General features: G+C 41.1%; 1 protein-coding gene across 5 annotated transcripts in view; it reads right to left on the bottom strand.

Moving 5' to 3' along the window:
* DNAJC13 (DnaJ heat shock protein family (Hsp40) member C13) overlaps positions 1–16481 on the bottom strand; it is a 542758-nt gene that overhangs the window by 46402 nt on the left and 479875 nt on the right. For 3 of the 5 annotated variants that reach the window (XM_030206508.1, XM_030206518.1, XM_030206526.1), the window contains 2 exons: positions 15519–15666; positions 13636–13733 (listed from right to left, as the gene is read on the bottom strand). In XM_030206508.1, coding sequence (XP_030062368.1) covers positions 13636–13733; positions 15519–15666 — 246 coding nt within the window. Of the gene's footprint in view, positions 1–13635; positions 13734–15515; positions 15667–16481 lie in introns of all 5 variants that reach the window. The other 2 variants (XR_003942499.1, XM_030206535.1) reach the window with 2 other exon arrangements.

The raw sequence follows: 16481 nt of genomic DNA, 5'->3' as shown, positions 1-16481 counted from the left end.
GAACAGCCTGTCTCCCTTTCCCTCCCACAACTTGTCTCCCTCTCTTCCCTTACTTCCCAAATATGTGCGGCCTGCCTCCCCTTCCCTCCCACACATGTTCAGCCTGTCTCCCCTCTTCCTTTCCCTCCCACCCATGTGCAGCCTCTCTCCCCTCTTCCCTTCTCTCCCACATATGTGCAGCTTGACCCCTCTTTCCTTCCCTCAGACACATGTGCAGCCTGTCTCCCTTTCTTCCCTTCCCTCCCACACATGTGCATGCTACCTCCCCTTCCCTTCCACATGTTTAGCCTGCCTCCCCTTCCCTCCCACACATGGGTAGCCTGTTTCCACTTTTCCCTTCCCTCCCACACACATGCATCCTGTCTCCCCCTTCCCTCCCACACAAATGCAGCCTGTCTCCCCTCTTCCCTCCCAGATATGTGCAGCCTGTCTTCCCCATCTTCTCTCCCTCCCACACATGTGCAGCCTGTCTCCCCTCTCCGTTGGGTCTAATCTCTTCTCTGACCTTTCTCCATCCACCCCTCAGACCTCTCTCTCCTCTTCATGCTGATTCTTTCAAGTTTGCGTTGCTGGCAGCTTTTAGAACAGGCCTTCCTCTGGCAATTGCAAGACTTTCCTTCTTCCACGTCCCTCCTGCACAGCAAAAGGAAGTTGCGTCATGTAAATTTTAGGGGCCCTCTTTGCGCCCCAGGAATACCCTACTCCAGGGACTAAGGGCCTGCGCTTCCACTACGTGTTGGGCCGCCTGCCTAAATCCTTTTGATATTCCATCCCAGTGATATGTCTCTTGTGTAGATACCAGAAGGCGTAAGTCTAGGATACTGTCCATGACCATGGCCTTCAGTCCATCAGGATCTAAGTGAATCATTGGTCATCTATGTAGTTAAATGTATTCTATTAAAATGCAACAGTAATTTATATAGACATTGAGTGTTAGTTGTGTGTGTGGCTTAGTTTGTAGTATCAATGAAAGATGAAGAATACTTGAAAATAAAGACAGAGATAGCTTTCAGAGAGAAGGTTTTATTCTTACCAAGTTTTTTCAAAGTACAGACATCAAACAGATTCTGGGTTCAACAGCACAGGGCCCTGCCGTCCGAGAAGAAGCGTTGGGGAGGACTCCAATTCTCTATCAAAATCTTATCCCTTTTATAGCCACAAATCCCAATAGAAGTCTATTGTGAGGTACCTTTTTTTTCTAATATTTCTCAATTTCTGAGATCATACTTTCGTATCCGGCCAGATGTACATCTGTACCCAACTCTCTTCCGTTCTATCTATTTCTAGAGTTTCCACACTTCCGTAGATGTCAACATGTTTTTCGAACATTTTGTTTTTTTACCAAAATATCTTTCTGTTAAGATACCAGTTTCACATCTTTCTTTTGTAATACCTTTCATAACATCTCATGATCTGTGTGCCATCTTATGGAAAATAAATCCCATTTTATGAACCTCATTTTAATCCTTTAACCCATTATTCTGTCATTATAGGTGCTATATTCAATTAGAAAGTTGTACCTGGTTGTGTTAAGACCCATTGTTCAGACCTGCTTTTTGCAGATTCTCAAATATGATATCATTAGCTTGTTATTTGGCCTAGTCAGTACTTTTCCTGTTGCTCTAGCCTGTGTAGCTTAGCCCACCACTATTCCAGTGGTAGGTCTGAAGCCAGGCCACATATTAACATTCCCCTCTTCACCCTATCCCATAGGGTGACACCAGGGTAAATACACCATGGTACCATCCATTCCAGAAGGTATCCTATAAGGCCATCAAATTTTCAGAGTCTTACGGTTAACTGGTACAGTCAAATTTGTTTTTGGTTTGAAATTACCATCTTGGCACCACTTCAATTATTTCAATACTTCTTATCTATATCTGTGGTTATACAAAAACTTATAATTACTATAATAATATTTTTAATTCAACCCATTAATATGCAGGTTCTAACTTATTCTTACCTATGTGAGTAAATACTGTTATCAATCATAAATTCTTTGGTTATATGCAGATTATTTCTTGAGTATACATTTGCATAGATTTGCATTGATTATGTAGACATTTTGCTCATGTATCACATCATCTTATAAAGCTTTATAGGGTTATATTGTATCCCTGTGTGCTATTACCTGATTATACAGTTGCAGACATCTCTCTAGTGTCTCTAGCATTTGTATAGCGATTGGTCCTTCTCAGAGGGAGATAGTCCAATGTGTTATCTCCTGTGGTGTTGGGAAGGAGATTTTCGTACAGGGCATATTGTCCTGCTGTTGTCTTTTTCATTATTGCAGTTTCAATTAAGCGTTCTACTAAGCCTCTAGCACAAGGGATTATGCAACATCCTACTAATACAAAAATTGCTACCACTATAATTATAGTAGTGGCTGCTGAAATGATAAATGTCTTCCATTTACCAAAAGCTCTATCCATCCAACCAGTCCAGGATGTGTCAACACCAGAGTTCTCTGCCAATTCTTGTGACAGTGAGGTTAAGCCTTCCAAAGCTCTGGTGATTGATCCATCTGGAGCAGTATTGTTGGGGATAAAGGTGCAACACTGTGTACCTATTTTCCGGCACACTCCGCCCTCTGCTGCCAGAAGTTGGTCAAGCACTAATCTGTTTTCCAACGTCATCCTGCTGGTGGCGTCTAATTGTGTTGCAATTCCTTGAACTGCATCTCTAGTGTAGTTCACAAATCTCTGCTGGTTGTAATATATATAGTTAATCCAGTCTAAATTTTTATTTATAGTAGCCCACCAAAAGAAAGCTGATTCGAATCCTGCAGCTATTTGGTTTCTGGCTTTGAACTCATCAGGAACCCCTCTTGGAACTCCAATTGCATCTATATAGACCCGGTCATCAAAAGATCCAGGCATTGCATTTCTCTTCACTCGTGAGGAAGAGCTGCTATGAGGAGGGAGCAAAGATGCTATTATAATTGGAATTACCAATTTGACTAAGGCACATCTGCCTGTCCAACTCCTGTGGAGTGTATGGTAGATAGTGTGGGTTCCACAGTACCACCATATGTCTGCTCTAGCTTGTGAAAAGTCTGTGAGATTTAGATTTCGTAGAGTCTTTTTCTCTAGGGTTGTATTACAATTGGTCAAATTTCCTAGAAACCGTGTATTCTTCACCCCATATCGTTCCAGACATGTATGATATCTGGTAGCAGGATGTGGAATCCTGAATGCGGGTGGAACCCTCAGCCGAGGGGGTAAGTAGGGGTGGTGCTCGTCAAGATGTTGACAAGTCTGGTTGATATCATCTTTCATTTGTAATAACTCTAACATACACCAAAAACCATCTGGATCATTGTTCTGATCTAAAGGAAAGGGAACTACAGTTGGTTCTGCTCTTGCATGGGCACAAAAATAACAATTAGAGACATTCAAACTCTTTGTAGTATAAAGTGCCCATTCGAGCCACAGGTTTGTCTCTCCAAATCCTGTTTCTAGTGCCACTAAATCTTTAGAATTATTAATCGGCACAATCTGGTAAGGAATCTTTACTTCTGGGATTTTTGTTGGCATCAAAGGATTATTTTCTGGTTGGGTTGGGGGTGGAACAATCATAAATTTCCCAACAGGGTCTCTACCTGAGGCATCAATTCCTAAGGAATAAGTTCTGTATGTAACAGCCGTTACTCCTCTGAAAGTGATAGCCACTTGATTACATTTGGTCATTGAACAGAGGCCAGTCACTCGCAATTTCATAATGGAAATGCTCTTTTTGAGATCTGGAATTTCGCTACCTGAGTAGGGAATCCATGAACCTGTGTACCACCATACTTGTGCCCAACTTCCACAATTGGAGAAGGGACACAGGTATACCTCAAAGGCTGACAAATATTGCTGTACAGGATGTTCCCCACACATTGTGTAAGCACACACATCAAGGGTGATTGTGGTCGTGTTCTCAGTTGTGGGTAATGTTATTTCAGGGGTGGTAATAAACTGTTGCAGAAAACTTTCTAGATGCTTTGTTCCTTGTACCATAGGCATGGTGAGCACACACAACAGAAGGGCTAGGCACTTCATGTTGGTAGTTTTCATGGTTAAATGTAAGATTTGGACTGTACCAAAGGCAATTGGCGGGTAATGAAAATGAGTAACAAAATTAATCCTAGGGTCTTAACCAGAACTGCAATTGCTATAATTAATATTCCTACGTATACCAATGCTTGATATATCATTAGGAAGAAATTGGGTAGGGTGGGTAAATTCTAATAGCTCCTCTTTCAGTAGGGTCTGGGATTTCGAAAAGGCTATATACTTCCAAAGGTCCCAATCCAACCTCTCTAAGGAACAGGAAGGGTATCCAGTCAGTGCCCAGTACAGCGTAGGTGATTAACCAAAAATCTACAACGTCACCAGTTTCTGGTCTTATGAGGAGGTCGTCGGTTTGTTCAACTTGTAAACCTAAGGTTCCTCCAAACAGTACCAGAGTGTGTGTGACCGTTCGACTAGGACCTAGTGTCCAACTCTCAAATAGGGATTCACACAATGTTTGATATCGTGTGAAGGGGTCCCAATTGGGATCGTCTTCTGGAGCTGGGTCCCAATGGGGATGTATTAATTCTCTTGGATCAAAAAGGAACTCTGGGGGTTCGGGGATTAAGTGTTCATCTAAATTTAAAGGCGACGGTGGGGGAGAATCAGGTGGAGAAGGCTGGTTATCTGGTCTGTTGTGGGACATATATTGATAGCTACTTTGGGATGAAGAGCTATCTGGGAGGACGAGTAGCTGGGACGGTGATATTTGGAGTGGCTAAGGTAGTATTATTCGTGGGAGGAGGAACGTCACTAGTAGGAACCACAAGATAAGGAGGAGGGGTGGGTTGTGATTCAAGCAACAGACAGCGACCGTGATTCCAGAAGATACTTCCATCACCTGGACTAGTTATGAGTTTTAAATTCCTGCACATTAGACTTCTGCTCTGATTATGACTATTTCCTAAGCTACCCTTCTTTCTGAATCATCTAGCTCGTAAGTCCTGCTGGCCTCCTGCAGCTGAGGGCTCAACCCTTGGTGAATGTTAGTCATCGCAGGTGAAGATTTCATACCTACTGGCGATAGATTGCAACGCATTGCCCGTGCCTGTTGACTATTTTGGTGCACCATATTCCTGACCCTCCATACCTCAATAACTTGAACAATCAACATCGTCTCTAAATTTTAATTTTTATTGTTTTTTTGGTACCCTTTTCTTTTGTTCCATATACTTAACCATTGTTATTTGATCATGTCTTCGTAATGATTACCAATCTGTCTTGCACATTATGCAAGCCAGAAGTGGGGATATATTATGCAAATCCCAATTCCTAGTATTAAGAGGGTTGAAGTTGAAGCTCTGACCCCTACCAATCAGGAGATATAATTTCATATATACTATTGCTATTTATGTAAATTGGCTTTTCATTATTGAACCCTTATGGTTTCGCTTTTGCTTTTGCACTTAATTAGCACTGTTTTCTCCATGTTTACATTGTCTTTCATGTCTCTTGACATCTATATATTATTTTTGCTTATTCAGTTTACGCTGATTATGCCCACCAAGATATAGCAATGTATCATTCAGGCATACAGTCATTTTGCTTATTCCTTTGCCAGCCTCTGACTCTTGATGGACTAATTATGATGGTGCATGCCTAGAATAAAGACATGGAAAGATCCAAGTTTGTACACCACAAGTACGTCTTCAAGATCTATCCAGGCCCAAATGATGTAAGATCCCCCAAGGTTGTGGCAATAATCTTTACACCTTGCAAACTACTGGACCACAAGTCTTGGGTGCATGTGAAAGATATACGGGTTTACTCAGCCGTAGAACCAGATGTTACCAGCCTAACCATCTCAAGACCGGTCACTTCCTTCAGCAGGCCAGCCTGAAAACCCAGATCTCCGTCCAGATTCTTCAACGCTTCCACCGCCTCAACCATGATCGATGAAAGAGAATTCAGAACTGATACTTAATTTGAGAATTACTGTTGCTGTTTATGGACATTATAGATTCATATTTTGTTTTATTTTCAGTTTAGCAGTAATCCTGTCTAGATATTGAAAAGGTTTTATTTTTATTTTCCTATTATTTCCTTTATTGTTCTAATTGCTTTTCTAACAGTTTTCCCGTTATTTCTGTTTATGTAATTGAAGTTGATATTGCTCAGATACAAGGGTAACATCAAACCCTAATACTGGCTAAGATATCATAATGTAGGTGTAAACCCTGTTAGTATCAACCTGTTATGCAATAGTATAACTTTGGTGTAGGCTTACTTAAGCTTACTTAAGCTGCATGTCTTTTTGTAGGTTTGACTGGGCTCCAAGTGGGGTAACGGATATATAAAATGCTTCCCATACTTCCAGGTCATTATGCATATGTCAAGATCCATGCATGACCTTTGTTAATATAAATTTTCCTAGGATTGACCCTTTTTGCTGTATAAGACAACCTCATACTTATTTAAGGATTCTGAATACCTACAACCTAAAACAGCCTGCAATCAGAGTACTAACCATACATTTGTTGAGCCACCATAACAATGCTTAATCAAAACCACTATTCCTTCCCAAGACTACTGAGATAGATACATTAGATTATCTCCCCATGCGCTATGCAACAGATATAATAGAAGCCATAGAAAGACCTGAAAGTGTTTATTAGTACGATCCACCTTAAATTGCTATTACCCACATACCTATACTTCATGAGATTTTGTAGATGAACTCATGGATTTGTCCCATTCATAAAACCTCTCTCACTACAGGTTTGAGTAAGCCTCAAGAGGGGTAACATCAAGATTAAGGCCCAAGGGGTTGGGTAATATAAAGGGAATTCCATATGCCCAAATAATATATCACCTGAGGATGAAGTTTCCTATCTTGCACCATACCTTCTAACAATTTGTAAGACCAAAACTCCCCCTCTCGTTTGATAGCTTGCCACCTTCTGGAATGGATGATGACAAGCTTGACGAGCTTTGTGTCACCCCTCTCCAGAGGGGGGTGACAAGTGGGGAATGTATAATTATACTACAGCAAGAGGCCCTCACTGGATGCCCACCGGAAGGGTGGAAGGCCAGATTTTAGGACTCAGGCTGTAAAAATACCAGCTTGGTTTAAAAATCTATGACTGGCTGAGCAAGGACTTGCTTTTCCTGCAAGTTAATATGCGTTCTAGTTTAAGATCTATCCACTGGAATAGTGGTGGGCCAAGCTACATAGCTTTGTACAGCTGAAAAGCACTGACTAGGCCTGATAAGACTCATCTATAAGGCCATTAGTAGGTTAACAAAATCAGGTACAAATTGAATGTAGCACTTATTAAAATGGAGTTTGTCTTTCTATAAGATCAAACTTAGATCATAAGATGATAAGAGGAAGTGAAACTGATATGCTAAAAATAAGATGTTCTGGCAGAAGAGAAAAACATGTTGACATCTACGGAAGTGTGGAAACTCTAGAAATAGATAGAACGGAAGAGAGTTGGGTACAGATGTACATCTGGCCGGATACGAAAGTATGATCTCAGAAATTGAGAAATATTAGAAAAAAAAGGTACCTCACAATAGACTTCTATTGGAATTTGTGGCTATAAAAGGGATAAGATTTTGATAGAGAATTGGAGTCCTCCCCAACGCTTCTTCTCGGACGGCAGGGCCCTGTGCTGTTGAACCCAGAATCTGTTTGATGTCTGTACTTTGAAAAAACTTGGTAAGAATAAAACCTTCTCTCTGAAAGCTATCTCTGTCTTTATTTTCAAGTATTCTTCATCTTTCATTGATACTACAAACTAAGCCACACACACAACTAACACTCAATGTCTATATAAATTACTGTTGCATTTTAATAGAATACATTTAACTACATAGATGACCAATGATTCACTTAGATCCTGATGGACTGAAGGCCATGGTCATGGACAGTATCCTAGACTTACGCCTTCTGGTATCTACACAAGAGACATATCACTGGGATGGAATATCAAAAGGATTTAGGCAGGCGGCCCAACACGTAGTGGAAGCGCAGGCCCTTAGTCCCTGGAGTAGGGTATTCCTGGGGCGCAAAGAGGGCCCCTAAAATTAACATTTGGTGACTCCCGATCGCTGACCACTCCAGCTGCCCTTCCTGCCCGCCATTTGAACGCAAGAGGGGATACCTTAATCTGTGCGTTCAATGCTTTCTTTCTGTCACCCTATTTTCCTTTCTTCTTTTTTTTCTCTCATATTTCCCCCCCTAAGCTCCCTGGACCACCTCTTCATTTCTTTTTTTTTATATCTCTATGATGTCCTTTCTCTGCCTTTACTTTTCTTTTCCTGCCTCTCACGGACATTGCCCATTTGAGGGGTACTGGGCACTGCTATTCTGTCCGTTCTTTTTCTCACCCCTCCTTCAACTACTCTTCTATTTTTCTGTCTTCCTCCTCTGTTCCCTTTCTATTTTTCTGCCTTCTTCCTCTGTTCCCTGCACGGCTTATTCTCCTGCGCTGGACTGACACACCTGTTTCTCTGTTCCTGTCCTTTTCTGATTCTGTCCATCTGATAACTGTCCTTATATCTTTTCTTTTATTCATCACCTATACACTGTCCCTTTTGAGTGTTTGGTGTGTGTAAGGGTACGAGTGACATCTAGGTTCTAGGCTGGGAGACCACGTCTAGCAGATGCTGACTGTTTTTTTTCTTATTTCACCACGATTGTCATTAGCGGTCTTATGCTGGCTATTCTTAGCCTAACGCCTTGACATTTCGTGTCTTATGTCCCTGTCCTCCCTGTGTCTTTCTAGGCTATGTTCCTTAAATTCTTTGTCATCCCTCTCTGTTGCTCATGTGTTCTTTCTTTTCCCTAAAATCTTATATCTCTCCTTACAATGCATTCTGGTTTGTGTGTTTTCTGAACTATGCTTTCAAACTTACAGCCGGTGTCTCTATTTTGCAAGTGCGTCTCATGCTTGCTTGCTGTCCGTTCGTGCGCTGTAAATGATTTGTGCCATTACTTTTGACAGACTGTCACCATCTTCCGCTCTGATAACTCTTTCTGCCCCCCCTTCCTTCCTGTCATACAGTTGTATACTTGATAAACCACACTTTCATGACATTAGAAATCTCCGCTTGAGAAGTCCCGGTCTGTATTATGTCTCTGTTCCCCGCAGCCACTTTAGATGCTTCCGGGTTTACTTTTTGCTGCATAGACCCCGTCTCTGCCACTTTCGGAACCTTTCTGCCATACTCACTATATACCTTTGTATTTTGTCTTTGCTAAAAGTCCCAAAAGTCCTGTACTAATCCTGACAGTTGTCTGCCTTAAGCTCCCGTTGTTACTGCTTCTCTGAGTGAATTTGCCACCTCTTTTTCCTGTACTCACTTTCTCCTGTCACAGCCTCGGTTGTAAGACTTTTAAATTTATCTCACTTCCACCTATACTTTTTCCTTGCAAAAGATCTCTTGTCCATTATACAGCATTCTCCTGTCCCCCGGCTCTGTGATTTGTTTTTCTAAGCTATCTGGACTTCAGAAGCATGCTCTTCTCCTTCATGTATTGTCAGTGCTTTATACTATAACTTATGGCTGGCTGTCAAACTATACGGCCATCTTCCGGTCTGATTAATGCTTTTTCTTCTCCTTTTACAGTTGTAATTTTAAATTTGTACTTGTCCTAGTAGCTTTTATCACACCCTTTTAATTTACAATTTGTTTTGGGACAATGTTATACTTTTAATTAATAATGCTTAAGGTTTGTCATTTATTTTCCTATTTGACATTTGCTTTTGGTCATTTCTAGCTTGTGTAATCTGAATTCACTTTTATTTTAAGGTTTCCTGTTGTTGACAATGCCAGCCGATGTCCTTTCTCCCAAGCGGTGTATAATTTCATATATAATTGCTGAGGTTTTCCTGAATTTGCAGTTTGAAATGGGGCTTTATTGTGACATAATTAGGAAACATATCTTTACAGTTTGCTGTTTAGACACTATATAGATTATTTCCTGCTCTTGTTATAAGCTAGGCGTTATGCTGTCCCCGCCCATCAGCTTCTATTGCTTGTACTATATATGGACATTTTACTGTTTGTGTTATACTGCGCTAAATATGAGGAGATCTTATTCACCCTCTAGGTAAGATTCTCATATACTTTGCATTTCCGATACTCATATAGTTCTGGTTTCTTGTGCTCTGTTTTAATGGCGTACTCGTTTAAAAGAAATATAAGTTACAGCCCCAGCACCGTACTATCGTGTTAGTTAATGGTTTGACTTTATCTCCAGGAAACATGGGTTTTTGAATCCTGGTTTTGAACAGTATTATAGATTGTCAGAATTATGGTTAAATCTTTTTTATTAACATACAATGCTTGACAGAATACAATCTTGGTTTGTGATCTATGAAATCCTAATACAACAAGCAACTAGTATTACTTTGCCGAAGTCCAGTATTTTCCCTTTATTCCCCTCCCTACTCCCCCCCAACAATCTCTCCCTCCCTCCCTCCCAATAGTGCGTCCCCCCCTTCCCCTCCCCCCACACAAGCTGATTATCAAATGGTCAGGTAGAGTCTCTTCCTCAGCCCCTCTAATTTAAAATCTTGCTTCTTGCCAAGGGTTGTAGCGTGTCCCAGAAGTTCTCCCATATTCTCTGAAACCTCTTGCCCTCCTCCGTCGACAGATCTTGATAACTTCGTCTCTCTAATTTCAAAGTTCAATCATTTCTATTCTCCAGGATCCGATTGTGGGGGCTCTAGTATCGCGCCAGTGTTGCAGGATTACTCTCTTTCCCATCAGCATCGCTCTCTGTAGAAAAGCTAGGAAACCCGGTGGAGCTGGCTTGACATACTTATATTCTCCAAGGAGCATCAAAGGGTGTCTCTGTGCTGTACGTCCCCAATATCTCTTGGTCTCTCTCAAAATTTGCGTCCACAGTTGCAAAATATGTTGGCAGTACCAAAACATGTGGGCGAGTTTGGCCAAAGACTGTCCACACCATGGGCAGACTCCATTTCCTCCAAAGCCGGCCCTCTTCGCCCTGTCCGGGGAGATGTATAGTCTTAAGGCAAATTTATATTGCATTTCCCAATATCTGGTAAAAATGGAGGATTTTTGGATCGAGATGATAAAATTGTGCAATATTTCTTCTGTTACCTCCGTCAACAAATCTCCAGCCCACCTTTGGGCACTAGTTCCTAGATTGTCAGAATTATAAATTGTCCTCATATTTAAGTCTCATTTTAAGGATGCTTTTGATAATTTCAATAACCGGTGAGCCTGACTATATTATAACGTTATCTACAGGAAATGCTGCACTTCCTCGCTTGCATTGTGGTTTTCGTCCTCCGAGTGCATACAACTTGGACTGGCTTATTTTAAACACTTGCAGTAATGAGTTATGTTATAATGTTTCTTAATGAATATTTCCACGTCCTGAGAATGACAATCACTTTAAATGATATGGTTCCATAAAGAATTAAATTGTGTAAGTCTTTATAACAAGTTTTCTGTTTTTACTCGACAGCATTGTGAACTCGGATCCAACACAGAAAGTTACTTGAATTTACAATGGTTTATTGTTACATTAAGAGCTTGATAACCCCTTTTATTACCTATATGATAGTAGAAGTATTATGTACTATATAGAAGCATTTCTTTGCTTTTACCTTAATAGATATGTATATAAAATATGTTTTACCTTTCCGGTTGAGAAGATGATGGCTGTGTGCCATGAGAATACAGCCTTGCTTCACTTCTTCAGTTATTTCCTGTTGGTTCTTTATAACCCAACCCACCTTCTCTTTCCTTCTAATGCTGCAGCTGTTCTGTTTGTCATCATTTAGACATATCATTTCAGTCACTGATTAGTATGTATGTTTCATGCCGTATCATTAGAAGTTCTTGGTGTAAAAATCACATGTTTTAATTTGTTTTTTTCCCTTTCACCTGTTTAGCCACAAAAGCTTCCAGACGGGGTCACCAAATGTAAATTTTAGGGGCCCTCTTTGCGCCCCAGGAATACCCTACTCCAGGGACTAAGGGCCTGCGCTTCCACTACGTGTTGGGCCGCCTGCCTAAATCCTTTTGATATTCCATCCCAGTGATATGTCTCTTGTGTAGATACCAGAAGGCGTAAGTCTAGGATACTGTCCATGACCATGGCCTTCAGTCCATCAGGATCTAAGTGAATCATTGGTCATCTATGTAGTTAAATGTATTCTATTAAAATGCAACAGTAATTTATATAGACATTGAGTGTTAGTTGTGTGTGTGGCTTAGTTTGTAGTATCAATGAAAGGTGAAGAATACTTGAAAATAAGACAGAGATAGCTTTCAGAGAGAAGGTTTTATTCTTACCAAGTTTTTTCAAAGTACAGACATCAAACAGATTCTGGGTTCAACAGCACAGGGCCCTGCCGTCCGAGAAGAAGCGTTGGGGAGGACTCCAATTCTCTATCAAAATCTTATCCCTTTTATAGCCACAAATCCCAATAGAAGTCTATTGTGAGGTACCTTTTTTTTCTAATATTTCTCAATTTCTGAGATCATACTTTCGTATCCGGCCAGATGTACATCTGTACCCAACTCTCTTCCGTTCTATCTATTTCTAGAGTTTCCACACTTCCGTAGATGTCAACATGTTTTTCGAACATTTTGTTTTTTTACCAAAATATCTTTCTGTTAAGATACCAGTTTCACATCTTTCTTTTGTAATACCTTTCATAACATCTCATGATCTGTGTGCCATCTTATGGAAAATAAATCCCATTTTATGAACCTCATTTTAATCCTTTAACCCATTATTCTGTCATTATAGGTGCTATATTCAATTAGAAAGTTGTACCTGGTTGTGTTAAGACCCATTGTTCAGACCTGCTTTTTGCAGATTCTCAAATATGATATCATTAGCTTGTATTTGGCCTAGTCAGTACTTTTCCTGTTGCTCTAGCCTGTGTAGCTTAGCCCACCACTATTCCAGTGGTAGGTCTGAAGCCAGGCCACATATTAACAGTCAGAGGAAGGACCCTGGGACTGGCCAGAGGAAGGTCTGTTCTAAAAACTGCCAGCATTGCAACTGCATACTGCAAAGTTTGAAGATCGCAGTGAAGAGGGCTGGTTATAGGAACCCTCCGTGCAGAGATTTTTTCCTCCTGGTAAAGGGCCATTAAAACAGGCATCATGTTATGAGAATCAGGTGCTCAACATCCAGAGTTTCTATCTATATATTTACTTATTTGTGACATTTATATCCCACTTTAAACATGAATTAGGTTGAAACCTGGGAGCATTTAAAATCTTTTTTTTCTCCTGTACCTAGATCAAAAGAGAAACATGGTTGGCATCCCTGCCAGCAAAGGTATGCCTAGCGTGCCCGCATGGGGGGGAAGGGGAAAGTGAGGAATGCATTGCCCCCTCTAGTCCACCCCAGGCCCCCTCCCCCCCAAATTGTACAGCTGGCTATGCCCAGAGAGCCTGTTATTAAAATTATTCCAGCACACCACTGGTCTTATGTATCTTGAAGATAATAAAATAAAGTAAAGCTGACTAACATCTGAGCACCACCAAGTATCTAAAAGGCATCCTGCAAGCCGGAAAACTAGAAATACAAATCACTGTTCTGGGTTGATCTTGAAATAATAAACAAGCTGCTCACCAGTGAGGTATCCTGCTGTTGTAGAATCAGAAATGAACAAGTCATGTTTCTGATCTTTAAAGGCACTCCAAACAGAAGATCGTGACAGGATTCATTATCTAAAAACAGGAAGAGAGGCTTTAAAATGCAAAGTATTTCTAGATTACTAAAATGTTCATAGAAAATATGTCATCTTAAAAATGTTGACATTATTTCGAATAGACAGCAGTGGCATAGCTACGTGTGGCCTGGGGGGCCTGGGCCCCCATAGATTTGGCCCTGCACCCCCCTGCCAACGACCCTCTCGACCCCCCCTCCCGACGTCGCCTGCCTTTGCTGGCAGGGGACCCCAACCCCCACCAGCCGAGATCCTCTTCTTTCCGCAAAAGGTTTCTTTCTGTTTCTGACAAAGGTAGGCGACGGCGGGTTGGCGGCGGAAGTGGGGCCCAGAGGGTCGTTGGCGGGGGGGGGGGGGGGAGGTGGGGGGAGAGAGGGGCAAAGTTAGTGGCGGCGGGGTTGGCAATGGCGGGGGGGGGGGGGGGGCGGGGGATAAAATGTGCCCCCTCACCTCAGGCTCTGGACCCCCCCTCCCGCCGAAGTCTGGCTATGCCCGATATACAGAGGCTCAGATGAAAATTGCATTAAAAACAGAACTTGTTAGATCTAAACTATATATGTAATAGTGCTAAGGATCTACTGTCTGTTGCTAGAGGGAGCTGTGCACATGCACACACTGCCCTGGCACTGGCTTCCAAGGAATTTACCATAGTTGGAAGTATGTGCAACCAGGGGAGGAGACAGCCCTGTATTCTGTGGGTTGTGCCAGAGAGGCCACAGGAGAAGGAGACCCTTAGAGCAATAGACATCTGTTAGATTTGATGGCCTCACAGTACGAGGGACACTGAGGGCCACAGAGAAGGGACAGAATGAGTATGACTCCTAGGGCTGGGGGAAGTGGAGAGTGTGTGACAGAGCTGCTCTGGAGGGAGATGAGGAAGAGAAACCTAGGTTGACTGTTGTATCAGGATTAGGGCTAGAGCTGGGGTAGGAGAGCCAAATATGCAAAACAGAGGATAATGTGGTCAGGCTGTGAAGAGATGACTTACGAGAGACAATGGGAGAGAACAGGCTCCTCTGGTGAATTTCACTGGGTATCAGTAAATGTATGAGGGATTTTGCAATTAAAAGATTATATAATTATAGACCGTGTCTGCTTCAGTTCTTGCTCAAAGTGTAAATAAAAGCAATCTATACAAAAAGCAATGAACTTCCAAAGTGTTCTTAGTTTATTGCAAAGTAACCTTATATTTTTAAGAGGAAGGAGTGCAGGAAAAGTCCATTCTCCATCACTCAACACTAACAATTACTGGACGGATTAAAAGCACAAGTATACAGTCCAATATACTAGCTGCAAATGAAGATTTGTGATAACTGTTTCAGAACTCAGGAGCAGAGAAGTAACCTAATGGTTAGAGTAGTGGGTTGAGAATGAGGGAAGCCGGGGTTCAAATCCTACTGACATTTCTTGTGACCTTGGGCAAGTCACTTAACTCTCTACTGCCTCCAGTACAAACAAGACTGTAAGCACTGAGGACAGGAAAATATTGTACTGTACCTAAAAGTAACTTGCCTTGAGCTGCTACTGAAAAGGCATGAGCTAAATCCATCAGTAATAGCAGCAAATGGTTCTTAATGGACTGGATGTCAAAACCTATGAGGAGGTTCTTGGCCCCAAAAATAAGAGTTCTGTTCACTTTCATAAAATACATCATATAAACTCTGGATTGGCCTTCAGATGGTGCTCTGCATTATCAACTTTTTGTTTTTTGGCAAGAGACGTCACAATGCTCGACAAGTCAATGGTTGAATACATCGGCTAAATTATAATGCAAATCAATGAAGGCTTACCTGCTCTCCAAACTGGAGGCTTCGAGTCATAGACTTAAGCGTTTTAACAATTTGAGCCTTTGTAGCTGCAGGACTTTCCAGATTTTCAAGCCCATGGCCTTCTAGTAACTTCAACAAATAAGGAACTAAATCTGCTTTCAAAGCCTAAAAATTAAATTTAACACATTATATAAATGCGGTTCCTAAAGTTATTGCAAAGTTTGATAGATTACATCAGCTACCCTCCATTCTTCAGTGGTAGACTTTAATGACAGGTTCCAGATTAATCATAAAATCTGCAATTTCATATTTAAGCATCTTCAGACCTCTCAGGTGAATACCATTTATTCACAAAGATTTATTAATACTTAAGGCAAGAATTACTACTGTGCTTTAACATTTTAATATGCATTATTTAACACAAGTTCTATTATTGACAATGGGGTTTATCTATAAATAAATAAATCTACTAACAAATAGGTATATTAAACCACATTAACGTACCTTACTAAATCTAGACCTTAGTCAGTCAGTCAGTTTTCTCTAGCACCTCTTTCAGGTTCATACCATTTGCAAAGAGGGGTACAAGGAGAAATTTTTCTTTCTGTAAATGACACTAAGATATGCAACAGTGGACACATTTGAGAAAGCTGATGGTAAGAGAAATGATCTAAAAAGGTTTGAGACATTGTTAGCTACCTGGCAGCTAAGTTTCAACACAAAAAAATGTAGTTATTCATTTGGGTGGAGAAATTCAATAGACCTGGGGGATATTTGATGATTTCATGTAATAGAGGAGTCCAAAAAGGTGACAGCCAGAGTCAGAGGGATGCTGTGATGAATAGGAAGAGTTATAACTCATAGAAGACAAGTGGGAAAAGCATATATGCATAGTATGGCTTAATGAATTTTTCCTGTGGGTTTAGAAAGAAAAATAATAAAATGAAAACATGTAATATCTAACCATTAGCTACGACTGT

This window comes from Microcaecilia unicolor, chromosome 1 (genome assembly GCF_901765095.1).
Source record: "Microcaecilia unicolor chromosome 1, aMicUni1.1, whole genome shotgun sequence".
NCBI lineage: Eukaryota > Metazoa > Chordata > Amphibia > Gymnophiona > Siphonopidae > Microcaecilia > Microcaecilia unicolor.
Note: the sequence above shows the minus strand (reverse complement) of the source record. Positions and strands in the feature narration are given on the sequence as shown.